The sequence below is a fragment of the Panthera uncia genome (assembly GCF_023721935.1).
Source record: "Panthera uncia isolate 11264 chromosome A1 unlocalized genomic scaffold, Puncia_PCG_1.0 HiC_scaffold_17, whole genome shotgun sequence".
Taxonomy (NCBI): domain Eukaryota; kingdom Metazoa; phylum Chordata; class Mammalia; order Carnivora; family Felidae; genus Panthera; species Panthera uncia.
Window position 1 is genome coordinate 30,949,437 of NW_026057577.1, and position 14,491 is coordinate 30,963,927.

Sequence of the window (14,491 nt, forward strand, 5' to 3'; positions counted from 1 at the left end):
CTATAGTCTCCTGATTTGTTCTTTTTAGCCACTCTGACTGGCGTGAGGTGGTATCTGAGTGTAGTTTTGATTTGTATTTCCCTGATGAGGAGTGATGTTGAGCATCTTTTCATGTGCCTGTGGGCCATCTGGATGTCCTCTTTAGAGAAGTGTCTATTCATGTTTTCTGCCCATTTCTTCACTGGATTATTTGTTTTTCGGGTGTAGAGTTTGGTGAGCTCTTTATAGATTTTGGATACTAGCCCATTGTCTGATATGTCATTTGCAAATATCTTTCCCATTCCATTGGTTGCCTTTTAGTTTTCTTGATTGTTTCCTTGGCAGTGCAGAAGCTTTTTATCTTCATGAGGTCCCAATAGTTCATTTTTGCTTTTAATTCCCTTGCCTTTGGGGATGTGTCAAGTAAGAACTTGCTGTGGCTGGTTTCTTTTATCCAACAGAGGATGCCAGCCTACAGGCATCTTTATTCCCCCTTGGGAATCTTAAGAGCACTAGATGTTTTCTAACATTTTCATCTTATTTCACCCTTCTAGCCATTTGAAGGACGCTTCAATTATCTCAACTTTATAAATACGGAGACAAATCACAGACACTCTCGCTTCATCCTACACCATCCCACTGCAGACAGTATATGTAAGAAACCCAAATCAAGTACCTTACTCATTCCACCAGATACTGTCTTTTAATACCAGATTCTGTAATCATTAAAAAGCAATCTATAACTTGTGAAATAACATTTATTTACAGAGCAGTTATAAGACGTTTAATTTAGTTACATCTAAATCAAGCCTATGGAACAAAGCTGTGGGCAACATTTATGGCTTAGCCCCAAATCTCAGCTTTCCCTGTTTTATGTTATGTCCACAGGCACCTTTGACTCCTTGGTTGTGAATTAAGGCATTTTTCTTATTAGAAAAGACAACAGAGAACTGGTAAACAAGTACTGGGATCTTCTGTAACTATCAATAAGAGGTCCCAAATCCAGAAAAGGTCAGGATAGCAGTTCCTGGTTAACAAAAGAGGTTTTCCAACATCCACAGGCTTGGCTGGTTCTCATTCCATACTACTTAAGTCTCTTCTTTTGTCTAACCAAACACTCAGCACCTACAAAGACAAGGTAATAGCAAGTTATGAATCTTAAAAATTACAGAGATTTGACTGTAATTTTCTTTTTCTGCAGTAAGATCTGACTATGCTTTTTTTCTTTAAAGTATGGTCTTGCCCAGAAAAGAAACTCTCTGTCCTCTTTTGGCTACCATGTCTTACCCCTATAGATGAGACAGTGTGAACATACATTAATATCAATAGGTAGCACAACCAAAAAATGGAGTGACTCCAGTCTTTGGTTTGCATGGTTAGCCCTCTGATTTGAGGTTCTGGAAGTAGGAGCTCCTGTTACTTCTGTATTCCCAACTCTCTTGAGACTTCTTCACTGCTGCCTGTATTCCTATACTACTTTACTTCATTATTCTATTAAAGCTGATCCTACAGAGGTTTAGGGTTTTCCAAAGCAGTAGGTACGACGTTAGTACCTCAGGGATTTTAGTCACCCTTAAACATAAACTCTGAGAACACATTTTAACATCACTCTTATTCTCAGACTTACTAAAATCAGATTCCAGAGCCTGTACTCCTTCTTCTTATAGCTCTCTTACATACACTACCTGAATCTGCTCCAAGACTTCTCGTTGCATCTCCACAGCCATATGGTGCACATGATGATCAGAGTCATTGTACATCACAGCATTTTGGAACATCAGCATCAGGTCTCTCTGGAACTGAGCCATGGTACGAATCCGTCCCTTAGACAGATTCCTTTTCAGGCTAGTTAAGTCCATGGGTCTACAGGTGGCCAAGAAAAACGAGAGAAAATCAAATTTTCATGGTGAATATGTGGGACCTAACATGCTCTCATGGAAAACCAGCTCTCCAAGTAGTAAATGAAAATAGCAAATAAAACAGTAGCAAAGATAACAATACCCATCAGATAATAAAATGCCAACAGCAGCTAACATTTGACTTCTTACAATAGGCCAAGAGGTGTGCTAGGTACTTTCTACATTAACTCACTTATCCTCTCAATAAACCTATAAGCTGGCGCCTTATTATCACCAATTGGCAAAGAGGAAACACATCTAGAGAGGCTAAATACTTGCTCAAAGTCACATAGCTTGGATTCCAATTCAGAGGCAGCCTGACTCCAGAGCCCACAAGCCCAGCTACTATACTCTTACTACTGTAGGAGGAATGCTAGCCCCAGGTACCAAAGTTGTAAAGAGCTCCAATGATGAGTCACTCCCATCGTACTGACTGACTGTTTACAATGTGTAGTCATATACTTGTTTAATCTACTTCTCTTACTACATAATCAAAAGTTAAAAATGTCCTTCTCCTTGTGTGGAGATAAAGAGTGTGAATCAAGTCAATGTTTACCTAAATAATTATTTAATGAGACACAAAAAGTGGGTATATAAGAGAAGACACAGCAGTGTACAAAGAGGACTGAACTAGAAGTTAAGAATCGGGTTTAGCAATCCCTATCAAAATAAGACTAGCATTCTTCACAGAGCTAGAACAAACAATCCTAAAATTTGTATGGAACCAGAAAAGACCCCGAACAGCCAAAGCAATCTTGAAAAAGAAAACCAAAGCTGGAGGCATCACAATCCTGGTCTTCAAGTTCTTATTACAAAGCTGTAATCATCAAGACAGTATGATACTGGCACAAAAACAGACACGCAGATCAATGGAACAGAATGGAGAACCGAGAAATGGACCCACAAACATATGGCCAACTAACCTTTGACAAAGCAGGAAAGAATATCCGATGGAATAGAGACAGTCTCTTCAGCAAATGGTGCTGGGAAAAGTGGACAGCAACAAGCAGAAAAATGAACCTGGACCACTTTCTTACACCATACACGAAAATAAACTCAAAATGGATGAAAGACATAAACATAAGACAGGAAGCCATCAAAACCCTGGAGGAGAAAGCAGGCAAAAACCTCTTTGACCTCGGCTGCAGCAACTTCTTACTCAACCCATCTCTGGAGGCAAGGGAAACAAAAGCAAAAATGAACGACTGGGACCTCATCAAAATAAAGCTTCTGCACAGTGAAGGAAACAATCAGCAAAACTAAAAGACAACAGACAGAATGGGAGAAGATATTTGCAAATGACATTATCAGATAAAAAGTTAGTATCCAAAATCTATAAACAACTTACTAAATGCAACACCCAAAAAAACAAATAATCCAGTGAATGGGCAAAAGACATGAATAGATACTTCTCCAATGAAGACATCCAGATGGCTGACACATAAAAAAATATTCAACATCACTCATCATCAGGGAAATATAAATCAAAACCACAGTGAGATACCACCTTACACCTGTCAAAGTGACTAACATTAACAACTCAGGCAACAACAGATGTTGGCAAGGATGTGGAGAAAGAGGATCTCTTTTGCACTGCTGGTGGGAATGCAAACTGGTGCAGCCACTCTGGAAAACAGTATGAAGCTTCCTCAAAAAATTAAAAACAAAACTACCCTACGGCCCCAGCAGCTGTACTACTAGGTATTACTCAAGGGATACAGGTATGCTGTTTCAAAGGGCCACATGCACCCCAATGTTTATAGCAACGCTATCAGCAATAGCCGAAGTGTGGAAATAATCCAAATGTTCACCAATGGATGAATGGATAAGGAAGATGTGGTATATATATACAATGGAGTATTACTCGGCAATCAAAAAGAATGAAATCTTGCCATTTGCAACTATGTAGATGGAATAGAGGGTATTATGCTAAGTGAAATTAGTCACAGAAAGAATATACGACTTCACTCATATGAGGAATTTAAGATACAAAACAGATGGAACATAAGGGAAGGGAAGCAAAAAGAATATAAAAACAGGGGAGGGACAAAACATAAGAGACTCTTAAACATAGAGAACAAACAGAGGGTTGCCGGAGGAGTTGTGGGAGGGGGGAAGGGCTAAATGGGTAAGGGGCATTAAGAAATGTACTCCTGAAATCATTGTTGCACTATATGCTAACTAACTTGGGTGTAAAAAAAAAAAAAAAAAAAAAAAAAAAAAGAATCTGGCTTAGATCTAGTTCTGCTATTCACTGTTGATCACTCCCAAGTCATGAGCACCTCTGAGCCTTACTTTCCTTATCTAGAGAATGAAGTAGTCTGTCTCCAAACGTCCTTTCCTGATCTTTTACACTATTTATACACTAGTTTATGACAGCATTTTAGGTGAACTATGCTATAAAAATCCAAAATAGTGCTATCAACCAATGTGTGTAAATAAACATTTGGAGTAGCATCTTTGCCTTAGCATACCTACAACTGCTTGAATGAATATAGCATTCTTTTCAAAGTTTCATTCCAGGGGCGCCTGGGTAGCTCAATCAGTTAAGCATCCAAATCTTGATTTCGGCTCAGGTCAGGATCCCACAATACATGAGATCAAGCCCCACATTGGGCTTTGTGCTGACAGTACAGATCCTGCTTGAGATTCTCTCTCTCTCTGCCCCCCAACTCAAAATAAATAAACTTAAAAAAAAAAATTTAAAGTTTTGTTCCAAAAGAGCAGTATCAAACAGTATCAAAGACTAATATAAGATGAATGGATATTACTTAAAAATCAATGCTGAAAAAGAAAACAGCCTATTATTTACCCTTTGTTCCCTGCATTCCTTCCCAAATGAAGACCAAACTTACCGTAACTTTACAAACTTGTTCAGCTGTAAAATATATCTTGAGTTTTAAGTAATGTAAATGAAATAAAGAAGTAATCAGAGTGCCTGGCTGACTCAGTTGGCATCTCTTGATCTCGGGGCTGTAAGTTCAAGCCCAATGGTGGGTGTAGAGATTACTTAAAAATAAAATCTTTATGGGCTGCCTGGGTGGCTCAGTTGGTTAAGTGTCTGACTTCAGCTCAGGTCATGATCTGGCAGTTCATGGGTTTGAGCCCAGTGTTGGGTTGTGTGCTGACAGCTCAGAGCCTGGAGACTGCTTCAGATTCTGTGTCTCCTGCTCTCCCTGCCCCTCCCCCACTCATATTCTCTCTCTCTCTCTCTCTCTCTCTCTCTCTCTCTCAAAAAAATAAACCATTAAAAAATATATTTAAAAAGTAAAATCTTTAAAAAAAGAAAGAGAGAGAGAGAAAGAGAGAGGAAGGAAGGAAGGAACTAATAAATGGGAAATAAAAGTATGAAAAGACAGATATAAAAGCAACCAACCTTTTTCGACCCCTTTTTCACTGACCTTTTCACCACATCCTTGTATCCCGGGGCCTGCCTTTCTGATACAGGCTTCAGAAAAGGACTGCTGAACCTGTTAAGGGACAAACTCTGACAGGATGAAGAAACCCTGGAAAGTCACTCTAAATGAGAAGAGTGGCTGTGAATGCCAAGAGTGGTGTGGAGACCTACCTGTGACTGGCAATCATCTTCCAGACCGGCAAGAGAGTCTTCTTAAATAGCAAGTGATCCTGAACAGGGTCACTCTGACCTAGATCAGACCTATGGGATAAAACAGGGACAGAAAGTAAACAGTAACTTCACAAATGGTATTCTGTCTCTCCCAGGTGGGTAATGAGATTTTCTTAATACATAGCACTTCTAGTTAATATCTGAAGGGAGTAACACCATAGGAGTAAAAACATATTTAATGCTTCCATAAGAGACCCCAAACTCTATAAATATTCTCTTAATAATCACTATTAACCAAAAGTAATATCAAGTTTTATATTTCAAGTTAAGAGAAGCTGCTTTAGTATTTTTGAAAGAAGAGTTTGAGTATTAGACTTGAGGGGCAACTTGACTGAGCCAGGTTTCCTGAATAAATAAAGATAGTAATTAGAGAGAAAAGTTATTTATGAAAGAGATTCTTAATGTTGATGAAACAGTATTTTTTTTTAAGTAGGCTCTACACCCAATGTGGGGCTCAAACTCACAACCCCAAGATCAAGAGTTGCATACTCTACTGACTGAGCCAGCCAGGCACCTGGAACAGATTTGTTTTATAAGAGGAAAACATACAGACTTCTATTTGTACAATAAAATTATATTTAAATCTACTTCTAGTGTTTTGCAATTCTAATTTCCTTTAATTTATAAAAGTAATCCATGTTCATGGTAACAAATTCAAATAGGCATAAATAGGGGCGCCTGGGTGACTCAGTCGGTTAAGCGTCTGACTTCGGCTCAGGTCATGATCTCACAGTTCGTGAGTTCGAGCCCCGCGTCGGGCTCTGTGCTGACACTCAGAGCCTGGAGCCTGCTTCACATTCTATGTCTCCCTCTCTCTCTGCCCCTTCCCTGCTCATGCTGTGTCTCTCTGTCAAAAAAAAAAAAAAAAAAAAAAAAAAAAAAAAAAAAAAAAAAAAACAGGCATAAATAAAAGTCTGAATCTTAACAACCTTGGATAAAAATCCATACTTACGACTTTGAGGAGGTAGCACGGCTGAAAAGGATATCCACCAAAGGAGTCTCCTGAATGCTGAAGTCATCATCACACTCACCTGAACAGGGCTGGTCTTCCAACTCTGACACATACCCTTCACCCTTGTCCTCCTCTTTGGATTCTTGCTGAACCTTCCCCTGAGAATGCCGGGCAACAAAGGAAACTTTACAAAGAGATTTACTATCTGCAAGGTAATTCTACCTGCACGGGGTAAATGAAATCTGACCTTAAGATGAGAAGGGTCAATTATATAAAGCTATAAAAGAAATCAGAGAAAGGTGACTTAACTAGACCTACATCAATGATTTCTTGCTAACAATATGTCTGGAGAACTGTGATTCCATACCCCAAGAAAAAAAATGAAAAAGCAATATACTAATTGCTAGATGGATGCTGTATTCTTTTAAAACTGTCAGCATGACGTGTGGACCTTAAGTTAACTAGTCTAGTGGATCAGACAATATTAACAACAATGGCATTCTAAATTTTATTCATTGCTTACTATGAGCCAAGTACTAAGCTAAGAGCTTTACACGAAATGTCTCATTTAGATTTCATAGCAAACCTAAGGTAGAGAAAGCACCATTATTCCATTTACAGCAGAAAAAGCTGAGGTTCTAAGATGTTCACTGACACACCCAAGGTCACACAGCTAACTGGTGCTAAAACCAGGATTTGAGCCCAGGTAGCTAACTCACTGGAGATAACCTATATGCAGTAACCACTCTGTTCTGCCTCCATGGACAGAGGACCAGTCAGTCAGATGGTTTAAGTTATCCACTTACTTCTTCACTCTCTCTGTGTAGTTGCTGAATTGCACAAATATCTGAGGGAGCTGGAGCCACCTCTGGCCTTCCATTTTCTCCCAGTGACTTCTTAGCTACTAGGGTGTCTACCCAGGCTGAAAGCTGTCCGGGCTCTCTACATGGTTCTTCTCCTTCAGTAGCTTCAATTTCCCTTCCCTCCTGTTGTTTGGCACCAGACGAAAGGCAGCAACCTTCACTTGATTCTTTGCTGCTAATGCACAGTGGCTCCATTAAATAAGCTACCTGCAATCATAGTTTATTATTAGATGCATAGGAACACCAATAGAAACGATCATCTACATATTAATAATGTTACATGATTATACTGTGAATGTGACTAAGTTTGAGATGGAAATGGATTAATTCATTCATTCCATCATTTAAAATGTATAAAATATCGGGGCACCTGTGTGGCTCAGTTGGCTGAGTGTCCAACTTCAGCTCAGGTCATGATTTCGCAGTTTGTTGGTTTAAGCCCTGCATCAGGCTGTGCTGACAGCTCACAGCCTGGAGCCTGCCTCGGTTACTGTCTCTCTATCTCTCACTGTCCCTCCTCTGCTTCTGCTCTCTCTCAAAATAAATAAATAAACATTAAAAAAATAATAAAATGGGGGCGCCTGGGTGGCTCAGTCGGTTGAGCATCCGACTTCAGCTCAGGTCATGATCTCATAGTTTGTGGGTTCGAGCCCCATGCCAGGCTCTGTGCTGACAGCTCAGAGCCTGAAGCCTGCTTTGGATTCTGTGTCTTACTCTCTCTCTGTCTCTCCTCCACTCACACTGTGTGTCTTTCTCAAAAATAAACATTTAAAAAAATGTTTTAAATAAAATGTATAAAATATCTCATATATACAGACACTGGACTAGTTGCTAGGCACCTAATAGTAAACAAGATAGATATCATTCTTGCCTCTTCAAGAAGCTTGCGTTCTCATTGTTCACGTTGTGTCAACCGTGATCAACTGGGAGTGGCAGTCTAGAAAAATGCTGAAAATTTTTATCTGCCATGGACAATCCAGATAGAAGGAACACAACACAGGAGTTGGATTCTTGCTGATCTTTACCTAGGTTCTCCTGAATGTGTGAAGTTGCCACACAGACTCTGTCCAATTTAGTTTATTGCTGGTGGTAAACCTTAACCAAGGTAATAAGGACACTGCAAAATACTGCCTTCAAGTCACGTTATAAGTTTCAAAAAGAGTCTGGGCATTGCCTCCCATAACTCAGAAAAACAAACTGCAATGCTATTCATAAGGTAGTCTTACACAGAGAAATCCCACTTCCTATGACCTTGGGCTTCTAATACCTGGAATCTTAGAACGTTCAGTCAAAAAGTACGTATTTGGCACACGTTTTGTATTAGCACCAAGTGCTAGAGACATAGCCATTAACTTAGTTCTTGCCACTATGGAGCTTTTGTTTTAGTCAACAATATCAAAAGTGGTAGAAATGTGTATGGATAAGCATTCTCTTAGAAACTTGGGACTTCCAAACTTTGGAAACAATGGCTCCCCATTACCTCAGAAAGAAAGTGGAGCAGATTCTGGCAGCTGACTTGCTCTGCCTCTTCCTGAGATTCCTCACTGCTTCTGTCCCCCACAAGCAGCTCACTAGGTTCTCTCCCTGGGCTGCTTTCCTCTAGTTCCTCAGCCCCTGGCTCCTCTGTTTCTCTCCAGCTTCCCACATCAAGATCCAGACTGGAATCCCATGAGCTGAAGAGGGACCTGCAGTCGTTGCTCAGCTCAGAGTCATTGGGATAGTCTTGCTCTGAATCCAACCAAACCCACTCATGCCCCATCTGTAAATACACAGAAAAAAAAATGCATTAAATTCACTCACATCACTGTTTTTAAGACGTTTCCATCTCCAAAGTTCAGTAGAAAGATAAAAGGTTCAGAAATTTCTTTCTACTCACCATTAGAAAGAATAAAAGCTAGCTGAAGGGAGACAGGAGAGGAAATCTTTGTCATTGGGAATAAAATGAAAAAGCCCCATGTCAAACAGTTAAAATAGTTTAACAAAGGTATTACCCAGTAATTCTTTCTTGGGTTTCCTTATACTCAGAAAGGAAGGAAGGAAGGAAGGAAGGAAGGAAGGAAGGAAGGAAGGAAGAACAAGAGCATAGCTAGCTAGTTGAACAGAATTCTTCTATCCCAAATCACCCTTAAACTCAATTGGAAGGCAATCCATTTGAAAGACAAGGGATATTTTGCTCAGTGTACAGGCATTTTAAATTTATCAACCATTAAATCCTCAAAACATCCTTTAAAATTACCTGAGGCACCCTCCAGATCATATTTACCACTCACTTCTCAGAATGAGAACTGCAATATCAAGTTTTAAAAATACCCTCCTCCTCATTTACACGATCCTGGTTTTCTTACCCCTTTATCCTCCCTTTTACAAGTTTCAAGAAATCCTTGTCTTCTTCTATATTGCTTGGCCTCTGCTTCCTCATGAATACTTCCTTAAAATAATGTCTGTATTTTGAGGTTTCAACTTTGATCAGATGACTCCTATTCAAATGGCTCCTAAACCTCTACCTTTACTTATGTGTGTTCTGGTCTCATTTTTCCATGCATCCAAAAGTCAATTCCCTTCAGGTGCTCTACCACCTGCTTCAACTCAACATTTCTAAAACTCATTATCACTTCCTGAATATCTCCAAAATAATTTGCTCTCCCCAATTCCCTTATGCCCATCATCAACACTATTTACTTAATCCTCTTTCCTTCTCTGGTATTCAGTAAGCAAGCCCACTTCCCCATTTTCATCCACTATTTTTCTCAAAGCTCATCCTCTGTTCCGGAATAAATGTCATAGCCTCGTGGTCAGTGTCTTGATCTTTAATCTAATCTGCTCTGCCAAGCTCACCCATCACCTTCTCTGCCAAGCCAAAGTCTATGTCCTTTAACGGATCTCCTCCACAGTCCTCTCCAATTTTTAGGGCCTCACTGCTTGTATCACATGCAAGTTTGTAGACTGCTTTGAGAATATACTACAGTTACTTAATCTTCTAACTCCTGGATTGACTGAACTCTTTTCTATCACTTCACAGGAACATATCTTCTACTTCTTGAGCATCATAACAAGCTATATAGTTCAAGCCATAAAGATCTGCAACTTCCAATAACTTTCTTAAACACATCTTTCTTAAGGAGGTTCTACATTCTAGACAATACCCTATGTCTATTTCTTTTTTATTGACCTATTTCTTTATAATAAGGCTCATAACTATTTTGTTTCACAATTAAGTAACAAAATTTAGAATAAACTTAGATGATAAATTTGTTCTTACATGGATTTTAGCCTTCAGATAACAATGAATTTATTATTTTTATTTTTTAAAGTTTAGTTTTTGAGAGACAGAGCATGAGTGGGGGAGGTGCAGAGAGAGGGAGACACAGAACCTGAAGTAGGCTCCAGGCTCTGAGCTGTCAGCACAGAGCCCGATGTGGAGCTCAAACTCAAGAACCGCGAGATCATGAGCCGAGCCAGTCAGACGCTTACCTGACTGAGCCACCCAAACGCCCCAACAATTAATTTTAAACTACACATAAACCCTACATATAGAAATAGGAAGGAAATACTATAATGTCCTAAAAATATCATCTGCAAAGACAGTACACTAGGTAGAACCGATGTCTGAGAAAAAGGTCAGTACGACCTATGTCCATGCTCTAATCTTCTTCAAAAGCAATGCCATGAACAGAACACTGAAAACTTTGTTTTCCCAAACATTCAAGAAAAGCTTAATAAGATTATCCTCATTGCATGATGCAACACTTTAAAACATTATTTCTAAATTCAGTCTTGGTTACTTACCTTCTCCAAGCAGTTGAACAGCTCATATTTATAATACCACTCCCCCCGCAATAATCTCGTTTCCAGAGATGATAAAACAATTATCATGCAGAAAAAAACCCACAAGTCTCTCATTCGCATACACAGAGAGAACACACCAAAGACTCGACTTTTCTTTCAGAGTTTATTGTGTATTGTGTACACACACATTTCACAGGTGTTTTTCTGTTTTTGTTTTTTTAAAAAGTCTGTACACTTCACAAGACAGTACAAACTAGCTACAATCTGCTAGCTACACATTAGGACATTAACACAGCCCATGATTTTTGCCCTAAAACAGGCAACTGTGCTACTCCAACTCTCTGACAGAGATTTTCCCAGCTCATGTCACATGGCCCAGATGCCTCCTCTTCTGTAACTTCCACTTCTGGAACTGGGCCCACAAGCCCAAGCTCTATCTTGTTTACTTCTACTTCAGGTTCAGCTCAGTGAGGGTACTCTGAAGCTTCACTTTTTCATCTTCATATCTGCTTCAATGGCACAGCGGCGCCCCCTGGTTCCCCCATCCTAGATGACAGGCAGACAAAGAAAGGGAGCATGAGTACAAGGTGCTGAGGAGGTGAGAGAGAAGTTGCAACAATATTGGGGATTTGGTTTCATGGGGAAAGAGGAAGAGAATCAGCAGAAAAATCCAGGATATGAAGGGCATAGATCTGTCTTCCCACAGACTGGGCTAAAACTTCCTGGCAATAGTTTGTGAGAGGTAATGCAGGACAGAGTATCTTGCTCCTGCCCACTACAGAGGTCACTGGGGTTCACCTGGGGTCCCAAAGAATGACTATTAGTCATCCCACCCAGGCCCCAAACCATGTTCAAAGGAAGAGGAAGAGTAAAAGAAAGGTGGGAGGGTCAGAAAGGGCAGTGGATAGTGAGATTCTTGGCTAACATACCTGTCCAGCTGTTGTTCCCTATAAGAAAGGCCTTTCCTGCAGACTGACCCTGGCACTAGTTCCCTAGCACCTCCTGACAGTTGTTTTCCATGAGATCAGGACAATCAGAAGGCTTCTTTCCATTTGCTGCTCTCTCCCTGCAGCCCAGCTCCTTCCTCTCGTGCAATACTTTGCTGTCTTCAATAGATAAAAGATCCTATTAACCAGCTTTGCAACAGCCAGCCAACTGCTTGGGGATCCACAGTCATTGTTGCAGGCCAATAGGAAAGAAGGGAGATTACAGTGTTCCGTCTGTGGTACAGGCTGAATGAAGCCTGTAGGCAAGATGAATCAGTGAACACTTTTGCTGGGCTAGGCCATTTTTACATTCTTAACATGCAAGGACTCTAAAATTTTAAAAGCTCATGAACACAAGTTGCCTTTGAGGCGACATGAAGAATAAAAATACCACCTTGCATTTGTATAACACTTTAATTTTTTTTCAAGCCAGTTCCATACTTATTATCTCATTTTATCCTCACAACATCCCTGTGAGGTAGGCTGGACAGGTACCTCGTTATATGAGCTCCATCACACAGATGAGGAAAACAAGGCTCCAACGGATAATCCAGTGAGTTTCAGAACATGTGGTTTTCTAGCCTGATGTTCTTCCATTACATCATGCCTCAATGCCCCATATGAACACAGAGCCAGAGGATTGTTCAATTTACAGAGGAAAACGATAATTATTTAGGGCTAGCTTTACTAAGTTTATCTCTAATTCTACCAGCCACTACTATATGTAGTGGTCACCGTTCCTAAGAGCCTTATCTTAAATTGTATAGAGTGTTTGTGTATCAGGCATCAGTCATGCAACTTAATATTAGGGGAAAAGAAAATAATTATGTGCTGGGCATCTGCTGGTATGAGGAACACTTTTTAGAAGCCAGCTAGTAGCGGCTGCTCTGAGCAATCATTTATTTGTAAGAAAAGAATTGGCAATGCTTCTGATTCTGTGTCTCCCTCTCTCTCTGCCCCTCCCCCGTTCATGCTCTGTCTCTCTCTGTCCCAAAAATAAATAAACGTTAAAAAAAAAAAAAAAAAAAAGAAAAGAATTGGCAAAAGGTGGAGTCAAGAAATGAGGAGCAGATGCATCCTAGATCCTTACAAAGAGTACCTCATTTCAGCCCAGTGAACTCATAAATAGTCCCTACCCAGCCCACACACACACACATGCAGAAAGACAGAAATGCAGAAGAGACAGTTTCTTAATGACCTGAATAAAGAGAAGTTCAAGACAGTGCCACGGTCTGCATGTTGGATTTCCCTCTGCCACCCACCCCCAGCAGGAGCTGAGAATTTTTGTGGCAACACCACCCCTTGCAGCCATTCAATACTTACAAAGAGAGAGAGAAGGAAGGCAGGAGAGCCCATGGGGACACTGTCCTGTTAGAGGACAAACAAACACTGATCAGGTTCCACAGAAACTCTCAGCCACAAGCACCCCAAACCTCAGGACAGAGACACAAGCACCACATACACAAAGACAAAATTAAAAAAAAACTCAAGAACAAGAGGAAAGAGAACCAAAAGCAGTCTGGCCATTATGCGTCTGGAACAGGAACTGATGATGGTCCCGGATTGCTGCAAGTCATTTCCCCCACCATGCAAGCACTCACGCAGAGAAACTAATAATTCACTCATTCAGCTCACAATTTCTTGTATGACTGGGCCCTTCAGTCACAGCAGATTTCTTCAATGTTTGGATAAGTGCAAACCACCACCATCTTAAGATGTACACATGTCTATACACCACTGGAATGTAGCAGCCCAGCAGTTACCAAGTAGCAAGTAGTAACATAAGGCTCCTTAGATGCTTCAGACTTCTAGCACTGGAACACTGGCATACAAGGCTCCTTCTTGGTCTCCTCACCTTCTCTGAAGAATCCTGTTTGCGGGTAGAATCTCTCCCTCGAAGACTTTTAGCACTGATCCCAGACTCAGATGTCTGCATAATCAACTGTGTGGCGAGGAATTGCTACAGGGAAAAGAAACAGGGTTGGCCCTAAGATCTGAGCCAGTATGGAAGAATTCAGACACTTCTGGCTGGTAAACAGGATTTCATGTAGTACCCTTTTGCAAATAGCATTCAAACACTTCTCAACTGATTACAAGTTTTGCATTTCAGGTTTTAATTCTAGTTACATATGCTAAAGGAACTAAAAATGCTAAATATCTATAACCTTTTTTAAAATATTAATATTTGAGAGAGAGAGAGAGAGAGAGAGAGAGAGAGAACAAGTAGGAGAGGGGCAGAGACAGAGGGAGACACAGAATCTGAAGCAGGCTCCAAGCTCTGTCCAAGGTGTCAGCACAGGGCCCGACACGGGGCTTGAACTCCCAAGCTGTGAGATCATGACCTGCACCAAAGTCAGATGCTTAACCTACTGAGCCACCCAGGCGCCCCTAAATACACA

The 14,491-nt window shown here is 40.4% G+C and overlaps 1 protein-coding gene across 10 annotated transcripts in view; it reads right to left on the bottom strand.

Moving 5' to 3' along the window:
- Positions 1 to 719: 719 nt before the first annotated feature.
- The window catches only part of BRD8 (bromodomain containing 8), a 31,025-nt gene continuing 17,253 nt past the window's right edge, over positions 720 to 14,491 (bottom strand). For 6 of the 10 annotated variants that reach the window (XM_049649257.1, XM_049649259.1, XM_049649261.1 and 3 more), the window contains 9 exons: positions 13,948 to 14,052; positions 13,416 to 13,460; positions 8,801 to 9,079; positions 7,264 to 7,527; positions 6,458 to 6,615; positions 5,446 to 5,535; positions 5,279 to 5,347; positions 1,665 to 1,842; positions 720 to 1,104 (listed from right to left, as the gene is read on the bottom strand). In XM_049649257.1, coding sequence (XP_049505214.1) covers positions 1,054 to 1,104; positions 1,665 to 1,842; positions 5,279 to 5,347; positions 5,446 to 5,535; positions 6,458 to 6,615; positions 7,264 to 7,527; positions 8,801 to 9,079; positions 13,416 to 13,460; positions 13,948 to 14,052 — 1,239 coding nt within the window. In that variant the 3' untranslated portion in view covers positions 720 to 1,053. Of the gene's footprint in view, positions 1,105 to 1,664; positions 1,843 to 5,278; positions 5,348 to 5,445; positions 5,536 to 6,457; positions 6,616 to 7,263; positions 7,528 to 8,800; positions 9,080 to 11,252; positions 11,653 to 13,415; positions 13,461 to 13,947; positions 14,053 to 14,491 lie in introns of those variants that run through there. The other 4 variants (XM_049649256.1, XM_049649262.1, XM_049649263.1 and 1 more) reach the window with 4 other exon arrangements.